At 41.7% G+C, this 14,623-nt stretch overlaps 1 protein-coding gene and 1 long non-coding RNA gene across 4 annotated transcripts; one reads left to right on the plus strand and one right to left on the minus strand.

Annotated features, from left to right (window-relative positions):
• Window positions 1-189: 189 nt before the first annotated feature.
• LOC102083608 (ketosamine-3-kinase) lies at window positions 190-8,661 on the minus strand. Of its 3 annotated transcripts, none has more exons than XM_065034613.1 (6): window positions 8,457-8,661; window positions 5,239-5,390; window positions 3,971-4,062; window positions 3,327-3,409; window positions 2,807-2,929; window positions 190-2,093 (listed from the first exon to the last, which is right to left on the minus strand). In XM_065034613.1, the coding sequence occupies exons 1-6, from the start codon at window positions 8,595-8,597 to the stop codon at window positions 1,755-1,757; spliced, it is 930 nt and encodes a 309-aa protein (XP_064890685.1). In that variant the 5' UTR covers window positions 8,598-8,661; the 3' UTR covers window positions 190-1,754. The 3 variants fall into 3 exon arrangements, with proteins under 3 accessions (XP_064890685.1, XP_064890687.1, XP_021144327.1); XM_065034615.1 differs by having other exon boundaries at window positions 8,485-8,628; XM_021288652.2 differs by lacking the exon at window positions 8,457-8,661 and adding an exon at window positions 8,228-8,437.
• Window positions 8,646-13,520, plus strand: LOC102083478 (uncharacterized). Its single transcript, XR_010467015.1, has 2 exons — window positions 8,646-8,713; window positions 9,419-13,520. It is a non-coding gene; the product is annotated as an uncharacterized LOC102083478 (long non-coding RNA).
• The last annotated feature ends 1,103 nt before the right edge of the window (window positions 13,521-14,623 follow it).

Consider the following 14,623-nt stretch of genomic DNA (forward strand, 5'->3'; position numbering starts at 1 on the left):
CAAACAGCAGGTAAATTTTCTCAATGAGACACTGCTCCAGATTAAAATCCATTACCACGTTCCCATCAACACCTTCATTGACAATAATTGTCCAACAAACTAGGGACCTCAAACAGGTTAGAGCAAGTAGCTCCCCAAGAATGGATGCAAGCTGTAAGGTTTTAATTCAGAAAAGAGAGACACCAATAATCAGCTGGAAAACTCTTTATTTGAGCAACAAGGTAAAAGTAAAAGCTATTCTACCAAGCAAGGCTTTAAAACTTTTTGTGGCAAAAGTTAAACAGCCAGGGAGAAGAGTAGTAGAATTATATCAAGTGATAGACTTCTAAACTGCCTTCCAATTCTTATAAAAAACTTCAAAACCAGCAACTAAAAAACTCTCCATTGCCAAAATTCAGTGAGAAACATCTTTAATTAATTAAAAGTCATTCCCAAACACTCAAAATGCATGTTAGCAATCACCATGCATCTCTCACCTACCTGGTACGCTTGCACTGAAATATCATTACCAGCCTACATCAAAAAGAGTAGAATTTTAGTATCATCATCTTGCAAGTACAAGAAACAGCTGGGCTGCAAGCCATTCTTCAAGAACTTCTGGCAGTGGTGTAGAGCTGCTGTTCTGCGAGTTACATTTTAACTTCCTTTGGTTTCATGTCTCTTATCCAGAGAGCTACAAAGTGCACTTAGTGGGGACTGAAGAAAAACGTTATCTTATGGCACCTGTAGTCTCAACTACAGAGAATTTATGGGAAAATTTACCATGACCAGATGACATTATTGTGTGTGCAATGAGAATAGTCAAAAGTGCATCTTCTCCTTGTGTTAGTAAGAGAGTACATCTTCATAGGATGTATAGATGTAAAGTGTCTAACCTGAAAAGATCTTTAAGAATGTACATTATTGGACAAAAGCCTAATCCAAAAAAGAAGAGAGAATGAGTTCTGGTGAAAACAAGATTGCTATAGATAAGAGCCCACGGACCAGCAAGCACAGAACAGCCTACACGAATGCCATGAGGCACCAAAATGCACGTCAGAAAAAATTATAAGCATTTTCACACAGCTTTGTAACAAAATAGGAAACAATCTCCATCCAGTAGAATCACGTTAGTATAATTAACAGCAAGTCCAAATCATTTTTCACAGTTCCCATTATACAATTTTCTTGTTGGCTTTCAAAATACTTTGTTAACATTGTTTTCATGCACACAACTGGACATGAAGAGCTGAAAGAATCCGAGCAATCCATTATAAAGGCGGGGGGCAAACAGCAAAAAGCAAGGAGCAACTTTTTTAGCCATCTCCTCAGTAACTGAGAAAAGCAAACTTCTGTTTCACAAACACTTCTCTAACGTTTGCCATTAGGGTGCAAATGCAAACCCTGGCATTTCTCTACTCTGAAGCACGACTGGTCCCTAAGGGAGTACTTCTTCCAAGTACTTTACACTTGAGTACTTGTTTAATATTAACTTGCCTAGTCTCAAGCATACAATGCTTTCTTGATGCTGACAGATCTTTTGTGCAACTGAATAAACTCCTTCCATAGATTTCCCTCAAAGGTATTTACAACTATCCTAAAAAGGGATGACTATGTTAGGCTTGGTATTCAGCAGGACTCTCTGATTCTAGGTCTTTAGCTGTGCCGCAAGGTAAGGGTCTAGTAGTTTTTTTTAACATTACTGCTCCTGGAGTTGCATCACCAAGTATGGGGCTCCCCAAGCAACACAGAAAGTATTCTGCTTAAGCAGAAAGTCACTTTACAAGGTTTCTCATAATGTTTAAAGAAGACCCTCTGTACCCTGTACCAAAATGGTTCCAATGGTTCATGTAGTGAAAAAGCTGATAAAGCTTTAGGCGTTTCTCAAACCCTGGAGCTTTTGGAATTTTACTGTGATAAGCAGAGTAAAAAGAACTGCTGAAGCCACCAAACATCCCAGCTATTGCAAGCTCATACTCTGAATGGCCATAGAAAGCAGCCGGATCGAAGATAATTGGACCAGAATCATCCTCAGCCACATTTCCTCCCCAGAGATCCCCATGCAGGAGAGCAGGAACAATTTCTACATCAGAGAACAAACTGGGTATCTTCAGCTGCAGGGAGGAAAAAAACAAGACGCATAAGTACTACATTTCAGGGTGAATGATTGTAGAGTTTTATCTGCATACAAGCAGAACATTAGTTGAAATAAAAGTCAGTTAAAAAAAAAAAAAACCTAACTTGAAAAAGTATAGGACCTAGCCAACAGAGATACTGAGAAAATCAAGACGATTACTATTTTCCATAAAAGCTGGCAGCTGAAAAATAGTTATCCAAATGTTTTTCAGCACAATTTAAAACTGCATTTGGTGCTACAATATTGACCACAACCACCCACTTCATCAGGCTCACGAATCTCTACACAACCATGTAGAGACTTCTACAAAGTAGCACCCAAATAGCTAATACTGCAGTCACATAACCAGAAGAAAACCTTAAATGAATAGATGATGTGCAGAACAGTACCGTTTATACACATTTCTCATCATGAAAGTGTTACAGGGAATGAGAAAGGTGAACTCAAACTAGTATTTCCCAAACAGTAAGGCAAAGTGGTATTCAGAATACATTCCATTTGGAATATTAGCATAGCGTGATGTAGCAAAAGCCATTTTACCTTAGAAGAGCATTTTAATCCCTAAAAGCTGAAGTCTCTTACCAACAGAACCCAGAGCATACCAAACAACAGGAACTTTGTTTCATTAAAAGAAAATCTCAACAACTGATACCTGTCTATCACTACAACGAGAACTGAGAGAACTCCTACCTGAAGTTGTGCCCAGAGTTCTCTTGCTTCTCTGTCTCCTGAATTCTTTTCGATCATGTCCATCTGGGGCTGGATTCTCTGCTTGGCAAAAAATGTCACCCAGTCATTCTGCCAGTCATTCACCTGAAGGAACAGGATTGCAGGTGTTAGTTCTACGCCACACAAAAGACAGATTTTCTTATTTTTCAAATACAGCTTTGGACGATTATACAGCCTTTGTGCTGATACCATCCAGGACAGTAAATGCTACCATTTAATAGACTTATCTTAAAACATTAACTTAAGGGAATAAGTAATTTTCTTTAAGTGATAAAACCCAACAAATTGAAGAGCTATGAACATCCAATGCAGCTGTGCTGTCCAAAGCACTACTTTGCTTAGCAGGCTGAACAATGTTGTTTCTTTTTATGACTCCACAGAAATAACTGAATTTCCATTATGATAATCTTGGCCCTTTGTGTCACTGAAGCTAAAATAAAATAAACTTAAAATTCTATTGGTCTGATGAAGTACAACCTACCTGTGGAAGATAGCCACAGCAGGTAACTGTATGAAAGCCAAACTGATCCACAAACTGGACTTCCATTTGCCCTTGACCTTTACCTTTCAAACCAAAGACAAAAATCCAATACTAATGACAAGATTCTAAGTATCCACAGTGCAAATGGACCTTAAAAATTACACACGGGTACAATGCTTCTTCTATGGAGATTAAAAAAAAATGCACTTTAGTACTCCTTTTGTTATAATGGTTGTTGCTGTTGGTTTTTAAGTTTAAAGGTTGATGTAAAGCAGCTAAATTATAATCTTTATAAACATGTTTTGAGGTAGCATATCTCCTCTGACACCATGTCCTTGCAGAAAGGGTGGTTCAGGATCCCAAGAGTCCCAAATTTAATATTTTGCTTAGAGATCCAAATAGAGCAAAGCAAAGCAAAATGAAGATGCCCTGCATGGGTGTTTGTCTGAATCTATTTTTGTAATATCTTCACAGAATGTCAGGGATTGCAAGGGACCTCAAAATATCATCTACTCCAATCCCCCTGCCAGAGCAGGAACATCTTTAGTGAAAGAAGATGAACTTATCCTGAAACAACAAAAGCTATTTAAAAATTTTTAGATTATTATTAACTAGATTAAATTGCAAACAGCTGTGTACTGTACCAACTGTGCTCTCTTCTTTCTTCAGCTTCTCTCCAAGTTGCTGGTTATGAAGGTGGAGATCAGCCAGTTGTGTTCCGAGCTTTGCTGAATGTCTAAGAAATGAAAGTACGCTTAGCAACACTGCCATGTGAATTAATCCAGTCCTTGATATTCCAGGAATTCATTTAAAAGATTTATCAAGGAAGTAAAAGAAGTTCTGCATTGCCATGAAAGTACATTTTCAAAATATTCTGGTCATAAACACCTCCTCTTCCTATAAAGATCACATATTAACAAAGAAGAAAACATACTTACATGTTTGTTTCTGACAATGCTATTAAAAGTGAACAGCAATTACAAATTTAGCCTCTGTTTTCCCCTCTCTAAAAGGCCTTAGAAGACACAAGGGTCAGGTGGGCCTTAATTATTTATATACTTTTAATAAAAGCTTATTCTCTGGACAGTTCAGGAAAGTCTTGCTGCAGTAATTAAAAATTACAAAACTAGCTGCCTCCCACGTTAACATAAGTATGTTCCTTTTCTTGTCTTTGACCTCTCACGTCTTTCTCTGTTCTCAAGGCACTGTCATTTAAGGCAAAGTTATTTCTTCATTTTGTTCCCTTTAACACAGATTGTAACTATCCCCTGAAATTTGTACACCAAAGGTTGCATTTGACGCTTTGTATCTCAATCAGCCCAAACACAACAGGATTTCTACTCTTTCATTCGAAAACAGGGCTCTTCATGAATTAGAACCTTTGTGGATGAGCAGGATGGGGATAAGACGTTAAGCTGGCTGCAGAAGTTCTGAGATTGGGATGAGAAACCGGTCACACCAAGCTCCTCAATGGAACCAGACAGAAGTATTCATCATATTTTAATTTACTTAAGTGTTTGCCACAGAGAAGAGCCAAAAATTCGCAGCTAACAGAATCCAGGTGAGAGCCATAAAAATACTGAAATCTGGATTCATTCATCTGAACTAATCACCTCTGCATACTCATGACAAGCACTATTAAACACTGGTTCTTACACCAAAGGCAAGCACACAAAAACGTGATCAGCAGGTCATTTTCCTGACTGTAAAAATGAAACTTATTGTAAAAATCACTACTTACAAAAAAAACCAAAAAACAAACAAACAAAAAAACCCACCAAAAACAAACAAACAAAAAAAACAACACAAAACCACAAAGCCTCACAGGTTTCCTCTCTGAAGACAAATTATTTAATTGTCATAATTGTCAAAACTTCTGGTTAAATGAAGCAAAGATAATACTGTGTTTTACCTGCTTAAGCCTCTCATGTCCAAATGTTCCATCACAAACAGAGTAGTGCCCCCAGGCACGTCTATAACTTTGATGGGTTTAGGCACTTTTACAGTTTGTGTCTTTAAGATGGCTTCCAAACTTGCCATTTCTCCCTCGAACATTCTTCTAGCCTGTCAAATATGAAAGGAAAGTATTAGTCTCTATGAATACCAGTCACAGGTAAACAAAGCTCTTTCACAAAACTAATCACAGAATCCCAGAACGTCAGGGATTGGAAGGGACCTGGAAAGCTCATCCAGTGCAATCCCCCCATGGAGCAGGAACACCCAGATGAGGTTACACAGGAAGGTGTCCAGGCGGGTTGGAATGTCTGCAGAGAAGGAGACTCCACAACCCCCCTGGGCAGCCTGGGCCAGGCTCTGCCACCCTCACTGAGAAGAAGTTTCTTCTCAAATTTAAGTGGAACCTCTTGTGTTCCAGTTTGTACCCATTACTCCTTGTCCTATCACTGGTTGTCACCGAGAAGAGCCTGGCTCCATCCTCCTGACACTCACCCTTTAGATATCTGTAAACATTAAGGAGGTCACCCCTCAGTCTCCTCTTGTCCAGCTCCAGAGCCCCAGCTCCCTCAGCCTTTCCTCACACGGAGATGCTCCACTCCCTTCAGCATCTTTGTTGCCCTGCGCTGGACTCTCTCCAGCAGTTCCCTGTCCTGCTGGAACTGAGGGGCCACAGCTGGACACAATATTCCAGATGTGGTCTCCCCAGGGCAGAGTAGAGGGGCAGGAGAACCTCTCTGACCTACTGACCACCCCCTTCTAACCCACCCCAGGTACCATTGGCCTTCCTGGCCACAAGGGCCCAGTGCTGGCTCATGGTCATCCTGCTGTCCACCAGGACCCCCAGGTCCCTTTCCCCTACGCTGCTCTCTAATAGGAAAAAGCTCTAAAAGCAGTCTAATTTCCAGTCAGAGAATTATACTCCCGGGCCTATTTCTTTTGCCTTATCAGAAACAAACAAACAAGAAAACAATAGCAGCCAAATGCCCCTTACTGCACTTGCACAGAGAAGCCCTTAGAATCCAAGCCACTATCAACGCTATTTGCTTTGAAGACATTCTGAATTTAGGGCCTATTTCTGCAACTGTTATCCACATGGAGTGAAATCTATTCTCTTGCATTGCTCCACTGACACCAGTGGCACTAGTCACACAAAGAAAAGCTGCTCTAGAGGAGTCAGGCAGAGGTTGAAGAAAATGGGTCCTTGGGAAGCCTACAGTATCTGCTAAAAGCAAAAGCAAGGAAATATAATTAAAAAAAACAGAAACAGAATAGTTTGGGCTAATACTGATATATGAAACACAAAGGACAATTTGCAAGTCATTGACTACAAACTCCAAAGCCTACAGGAGATCACAAATGAAGAACTGCTGGATTACTAAGTCACGAGATAGCTTTGTTCATAGGAAATCAGTAAATACTGTATCTCCATTTAAACCATCATACTAGGTCAAAGTCAGCCAATAACTTTAATAGAGTAAAAAACACAGTGGTTTCTAGAGAACTTTGTTTTTCTAAAGAAACTGCTGATATACACCCACTGCTGCACACACGGCACAGCATTATAATACAGTTTGGCAAAGTTTGCTTGAATCAGCACTCAGAATCCACACACAGGCCAAAGCACAGAATGGGAAATTAACACTGAATAGAAAAATCTTGCCACATCTGTTTTCCAAGCCCTATCCTCTTGCTAGCTGGACTGTACATTTAAACACACAATTAACAAAGGCCTAAGTGGAAGGGCTCTGTTGCTATCAATTCAAACTATTTTCAGTCTCATATAAAGCAGGATAACGTTTCAGTATTTTTCCATGTCACCAATTTAGTGCATTTGATTTCCCATCCAGCTCTCTGATAAGATCAGAAAGTGCAGACAAATTTGGAACAGATATAGTGGTATACATGCTTTCAAAACCATTTTTTTGCTGTCAAAGACAAATACAAGTTCTGACTTTTGTTCTTCCAGCGAAGTTCTTCATGTGACAGACAAAAGTGTAGAGTACTTTTAAAGTAAACTCCACCTGACCTCAGCTTTTGCAAATAAGGATGCCATAAAGGTATGTTGCATTATACTTATCCTTAGCAAATGCTCGTATCTACCTTCTAGAGTAGCTGGTACCACATATTGAAAGGACAAAGCAGAAAATCTTGAACAACAACTGTGGAAAAGTATCATTTATTGAGAAAAGCTCCTTGTAAGAGCAGGGAATTACTGGTTTTGTTACAACAAAGAAAGATGTGCACCCTCAGTAGATAATTTTATACCTTCTAGGTTGCTTCATAGCCTTTCACAGCACACACAGCCATGGTGACACCAACATTACACCAGCCATGACTGACAAGAGCACACCCTGGACAAATACTACTAACACTGCAACTGATACCATAAAATCAGCAAATTAATAAACTCTTAAAACCACACTTCTGGGTTTTAAAAGGAGCATTTCTTCATTCAGCGCTGGGGCCGGATCAGGGATGTCCCTCCATAGGTCCGGCACCAACCAGTCGATCACACATGGCTTATATTGACAGAAAAATCACATATTCATTACAATTCTTGACAACCATTACCATATTCCACGCCTATTCTAGTACAAGCTATCTGGTTAAGCAATGCTAAGTAACATTTGCATGTTTCTCAGTTACCCATTTTGAAAGAATATGTTGTAAATCTATGTCAACTTTAAGAATACGGTATGATTACTAAGTACAAAGATTCTATGGTTACAAGGTCTGCTTATACAAAGACTCCATGGTTACAGGGTTGGTTAATCTTTAAAGGTTGCTATCCTAACATTCTCCCAAACTATGAGTTCTGTAATTCCTTAAAGCACAGTCTAATAATTAGAAATACAGGTATCACACCAGAAACGCTGCTCCCCATCCCAGTGCCAACCCCACCACTCACAACCACTGCCCCTCCGCGGCCTCCCCATCCCAGGCACCTGTCACAAACCGGGCCCCAGACCCTCACAGGGCAGAAACCGCCAGACGAAGCAGATCCCTCTGCCACCAGCAGTCGAAATTGCCTGCCTGAGGCAGCCGGAAAACCTCCCTTCATCCCTCAACACAAAGCCGGGGCCGGCTCAGGCCCGCCCGCCGCCCATCTCCTCACAGCGGCCCCGTGCCGGGGTCCCGCCTTACAGCCCCCGCCCTCGACGCCTACCCCCCCACCTCCGCCTTGGAGTTGCTCTTCACATACACCCGGCCTCGGTCCGTGTCATAGCTCTGGCCCTGGCTGATGCAGCCGCCCCCCGAGTGCCCCGCGGGCCGCAGCAGCGCGGTGCCCAACTCCCGCCTCAGCGCCTCCTCCATGCTGCCGGCCGGGCCGCGCAGCGCCGCGCCTGCGCTAAATGCGCGGGTGGGCGGGGCCGGGAAAATGGCGGCGGCTGAGGGGGAGAGGTTGGCTGGAGGCCCGGGCGCTGCCGCGGGTACCGCTGGTGATAGCGGCTGGCCAAGGGTTGGGTTGTAGGCGGTGGGGAGGGACCTGGAGGGAGCCGCTTGTTCCTGGCTGAGGGAGGAGAAGCGTAAAATCGCTTCTCCCAGTGTGGTGGGGAGGAGCGGGGAGCTGGGCCGCGGCCTGGCCTCAGGGCCTCGGGGCAGCGACGCGGCCGCGCCTCTGGGCGCGGCGAAGGCGCTTCTTCTCCCCGTTCCCTCCCGCTGCTGTGCCCGGGACAGCCCCTGGGCCCGCTGGGCTGGGCAGGGCGCCGGTACACCACCAAAGCCCGGCGCGGTGTGTGCGGGGGACCTGGGCGTGGGTGAACTCCTTGCGCTTGTGCGTGTGGTGAATTCTGTCCTGCTATAGATCCAGGGGATGCACATGTGCAGTAGGGCAGTCTCTCTGACAAAGGCAATGGGTAGTAATTTTTAAATATTTGGATTAAGTGCACTTTCTGGCCATTATAAAGGTACATGCGCAAATTCATTCCGCTCTTCAACAATAACAAGAACAGCTTGCTGTTATTGGACACTGGCCAGTATAGGTCTGAAGTAAATTAATGTGTTCTTTCACATTAGAATTTATTTCTCTACCAAGTAACTTCTTATTAAAAATACAATGGTGGATTGTGTTTTCTGCCACATATTGCCTCTCTTGACTCTTTGTGTAAAATTAACCTTCAATTCATGTTGCAAAGGTTGGATTCAGATGTCTGCAATGGTCGTTGAAGAGTGATTAAGATTATGCTGAGTCTAGGAATCAGGTGCTATGGAAAATAATGCTGTGAGTGTTCTTTGAACCTTCTTTCATATTTAGAGAGGCAAGGAATAATGTCCATTGGGAGATCAAGGAGACTTGCTTTTTAAAATGTATTTATTTCTTCTTTTGACAAAGCAATTAGAAACCCATCAGAATTTGTTGAATAGATTTAATGGAGTTAAAATAAAGTTAAATGTGTGGTTCAGTCTTCAGATACTAAGTCGTAGTAGAATATTCCATACTGTCAGTAGGGAAGTTTTTCATCCTGCCCTAAACAACGGCATAGTGAATGCTGTAGGAGTAGAGAGCAATTGCCCTTCATTCTCTAGTATTTAAGTGGGTTGTACTTTCTGATTGCTTCCGATCAGATAGGATGTAACAGAAGTTTGGCCAAAATTGTAACGTCAAACTCATTAGTTTACACAGTGGATGTAACCTGAAGGAGGAACTGTCAGCTTCCTTTCCACATGAGAGGTTAAGTGTTCTGGAAGAAACTCAGCAAGACGTTGTGTTCGGAGCATCGGTTTGCAGGGGCTCCCAGCGCCTGCAGACGTCGGAGTTCAGTGGGAGCTGGGATTTGGGAGCTGCCTGTCCACAGACACCCGTCTGATGCTCCAGCTCCAAGTCCTCCCTAAACCTGCTGCGTGTCTTCTTTGGCATCTGGACCATAGATTACAGCTCCCCATTTGAAATAAGCTATTGAGTCAGGCCCCAAATGTACTTACAGACTAAAGAAAAGAAAAAGCTTAGCCGTACACTGCAGTTGTTGGTGAGGTGCAGGCCTTGCCTGCTGTGTGAAGGCGGTGTGTGCCACAAAAGGCCGTGTGACAGTGTGGGTTGACTTTATGATAATCTTTTCTTCTCTGCCTCCCCTCTTTCCCCCTATATATTATTTATTCCTATTTGAGTATTTCAAAAAGCTTGCAGATTGCTATTGCAACCACCCCCTTTCCTCTGCCCTTTTGGGGTTCACCGGCAGTATTTATCTTGTTCTGCTGCATGCTGGTTTGCCTGCAAGATCCACAGTGGTTAACTTTCTGTTTAAAATAGTGTTTCTTTCTGTGAAGGAGAAGACGACTGGCATGCTGGGCTGCAAATCATTTGGTGAGTCACCAGTTAATATACACATCCTGAATAAAAAAGCACTGCAGCTGCTAATTTCTGTTTACTGCTTGACAATATGTACAAGAAGGGAAAGGGTAATTGGTATGTGTAGCCTTTTATTGGTTGGTTTATATATATAAATGGAAAATATGCCTTAGGGCTTTTTGAGCTCCAAGCCTCTATTCGTGTGAATGTATGAGAAATGCGCTGTGGGCTCTTTTGTCTTTTTTTCTCTCCCATGGATAGTCCGAGAGGGTGGATCAGGAAGGATGTAGGACTTGCCATTACGGAAAGAGACGATTTATAAGATGCCTATCAAGATTTGGTGTTAGTACTTGTTTTTCTCTTTCTTTAAACATAAGTTGCCTAAGAGAGAGAAACATATATTTTTTTAATTCCTTAGGTCAGCTGTATGAGCAGGTAAATGGAAATAGAATGAGAAGTTCCATTATCAAAATAACAGACTGAGATGGACCTTAGGAGCAGGGTTTGGCCACTGCTCTGGTTATGCAGAGATGCTGGAATCAGTCATTGATGTGTCTGTTCATTTGCAGAGTTAATGTCTTTATGGATCAACTTTCAACAGTTTCTGTAGTGATTTTGGGAGCATGATTTGAGGCAGAATCTGAATGAAAGTGTGACCAAAGCCAGAGCACTTGTTCTTGCTTGTTGCAGAAACAGGACTCAGAGAACCTTTTCCAGAGTTCAGTGGTTTGGCTTTATCTTCCTCTCTTTTTGATACAGACTGTGCCAGATTGCCAGTGGGTTTTGTTGTTCACAAATTGTTGCCCATCAACAAGAAGTTCAGGGAGAATGCCTGGGATTTTGGATCATTTTAGTAAGAATAAGAAATCGTGCTCTTTGTGAGGGTATAAAAAGTGGGGGCTTTTCCATAAATATAGCTGGTTAGTCTCTTTTTTTCCTTTATCCCCATCAAGGGAAAATTATTATTATTATTTGCAGTTCTGACTTTTGTTCAGCCTGGTTCTTTATGGCACAGTAAAAGAGCAATATCTATGTCATTATTTCTCCTTTCAGCTGCCCCTAACCTGGTTATCTTAATGCTTGAAAGCGGGTTAGGAAATGCATTTTCTTTTCTGTTATTTGGACAGTTGATGGGTTAAGGATTTGTGGGTGTATTCTAGTTCACTAGTTCCTGTATAAAGTATAACCATGAGCTGCCCTCAAAATAAACCTGGGCTTGGCACAAATTGATGTTCTAAACATGATTGCACGTAAATGTCAGATAAGTGGAAATACTCGGGGAAGTGGAAACATTCCAGAATTCTACTATTTATGGCATCAAACCAGACATTCGAAAAAGCTCAGTTCTTCATTTCCAACAACTGAAAAATGCTTCATATTTTTTAATTTAAAAATAAGGGCAAATGACCTTTAATTGCCAAGTTCATTGGCATTAAAATGCTTGCTTTTTGTCTCCACGTTTCCTTAGTGAACTTTGGGAGAAATAAACAAATACGATCTCAGTAAAGCAAGTTTCTAATTCGGCATTTTTTTTACAGCATCTCAGAGCACTCCACTGACATTTGCGGTTAAAATCCCTTGACAGTCCTTTGTTATAGATGCAGCAAATGGCTTTGGTAGGTCTGGAAACCTGAAGCAGAAAGAATTGGGGTAAACTGGCCGAATTTGTAGGGGGAGTCTGTGTTAGAACTGGGATCAGGGCAGGAGTTTCCTCATGCCCAGGGCTGTACTCCAGCTGTACTCCCACAGGAAAAGCACACGAGCACCACCACTGCGTTTAGCCAATCGAACTGAACGCTGAAATAGAAGCTCTGACAGACAACGCATCTGGAAGAAGAGCACGTCTCTACCGTTCTATGTGTAGACCGTCAACAGTAAAGTACTGGAGACTATGAAACTGGAGTTTGTTGCTGCAAATTTATTATCCCACCTCCAACAGGACTTTGATTCCGTAAAGTAATGACTGGTGTGAAAAATGCAGTTGTGATTCGTGCTAAGATGTTTAATGTTTACAGGTATAACCAAATGAGGCACGGACTCTGAACTTGGAAAAGGGAAAGGTGGTTAAGTTCTATGTAAAAAGTTATGAAGCTTGTTTAGGAAGTTATATTGATAGAGGGAACTAACATTTTAAGGGTTAAGCAACTGTGTAATAAGGGCCTGCTAACAAGCTAACATTTTAAACCACATTATTAATATCTAGTTTAGAGCTGTAAGTAACTACTTGTGCTAAAAAAAGTAGGACTTCATTAAATGCCGAGATAAGAAGTTTTACAGAACCAGCTGTGCAACCTTGAGGAGACAAGATAGCCAAGATTTACAGTAAGAAGGAGGCACCAGTCTGGTTCCAGTTGGTTTGGTAGCTTGGATTCCAGCCAGTTCCTCCTAATGAGCCAAAGGTAAAAAGTCCACTGTGACGAAGCTGAAGGAGCCTTCATCCAAAGACCCCTAAGACCCTTCCTCAAATTCACCAAGTGACATTGCGCGGGCGCAACAGGGGAGGGTCAAGGAGGGGAATATGTAAATGGTTATCTGAGACTCATTTTAATAAAAAGCGGGAAAGGTCATGAATATGTATAGGCGTTCCTGGGTCATTATGAATATGTAATACCATACTGTATTTAAGCACACTTCTTATTGTTAAAAGTGTGCGTGTTGGGCGGAGTGAATCCCCTGCGCACCCAGCGCTGTTTTGCTTATGCTCTAATGAACACATGTTTAAGGAATACAAGAAATTGGATTAAATGTTATTTATCCATAGAAAAAGCGTAAGTTATTTATTTCACTGGGTTATAGAGAGGTGAAATTATTGAATGCACGAGCATGCCAGAGGGAAGATTGCCTGTCTGGCACGGGAATGTGGTGCTTTGATGTCCAGGGGTGAATGCTACAAGGCACTTTGTACTCTCCTCTTTGTACCAGATTAAAATTACCGAGGAATGATACAACAACATTCATCAGTTCATTTCTTCCTTTGCAATCCTGAAGTAAAAATAAACATGTTAAGAGGTTTGGGGTATTTTTTGAGAGCAGTAAATTGACATTGCGTCATACCCATACAAACAGACTTTTATTAGCCAGAGACTTATTTGTTTTTCTTTAAGTAGAAATACAAGGTACAGACATAATCTCTTTCAATTTAGGACTTATGCTTGGCTGCAGATAATTTAGAGTAAATCCAGTGTGTATGATTCCTCTGAATTAGATGAGCTTTGGACAAAGAGTGTGTATGGGGTGGGGTCCAGTAAAACAAAGATATAAAGACATTTTGTGAAGTTGTAGTTTTTATGCTTTGTGTATAAAGCACTATTTTTGATGTTTGTTTCAGGCTGTCTTGGTACAAATGTATTTTTATACCAGTTTGACACTACGAAATTTTCATATTTGGGAATTACTCAGGGTCAACAAGATTTTATTAAATAATATTTTTAAAATTATATTTGCTGGCAGATATGCCACAGGCAAAGGACAAGAAGGTGACAAAGGGCCTGATGTAGGGGTTAGGCAGTAAACATATGCATCAGGGCAAGAGTTGAGAAATGAGATTTGCTTGTAAATCTTTGTTCAGTCACTTGCAGTTTTCCTCACTAGCCCAGTCCCTGGGGCTACAGGTGATGCGCTGACACCCCTGGTTTTAGAAACCTGCTGAATTTATTTTAGTGGCACATGAAGACTGAGCATTTACCCTCAAGGTGACCCCTTTTGCTCAGTTCCATATATACTGCATTTTAGTATATGTTTTGCAGTATTTATAAGGGTGGGCATTTGGTTTAGCAAGCTCAAATGGTCAGGCTGGATTATGGGACCAGAAGGAAATCTCAGGCTTGCTGACATCTCAGCCCAGTATCACCCCCATTCTGTACAAATACACAATACATTTGGATGTGGATAGTGAGAGGGCAAAACCAGCCAACACAGCTGTGGGTATGATGAAAGAAGAACATCTCTTCTGGCGATTAATATCCTAAAATCCAGACTAAGGTGTGCGGAATGCACCCTGCCGTTATTGCACACCCGGGAGAGACACCGCAGCACTTGGGGCTCGAACCTCTGA

The sequence above is a fragment of the Columba livia genome, chromosome 18 (assembly GCF_036013475.1).
Source record: "Columba livia isolate bColLiv1 breed racing homer chromosome 18, bColLiv1.pat.W.v2, whole genome shotgun sequence".
Classification (NCBI taxonomy): Eukaryota; Metazoa; Chordata; class Aves; order Columbiformes; family Columbidae; genus Columba; species Columba livia.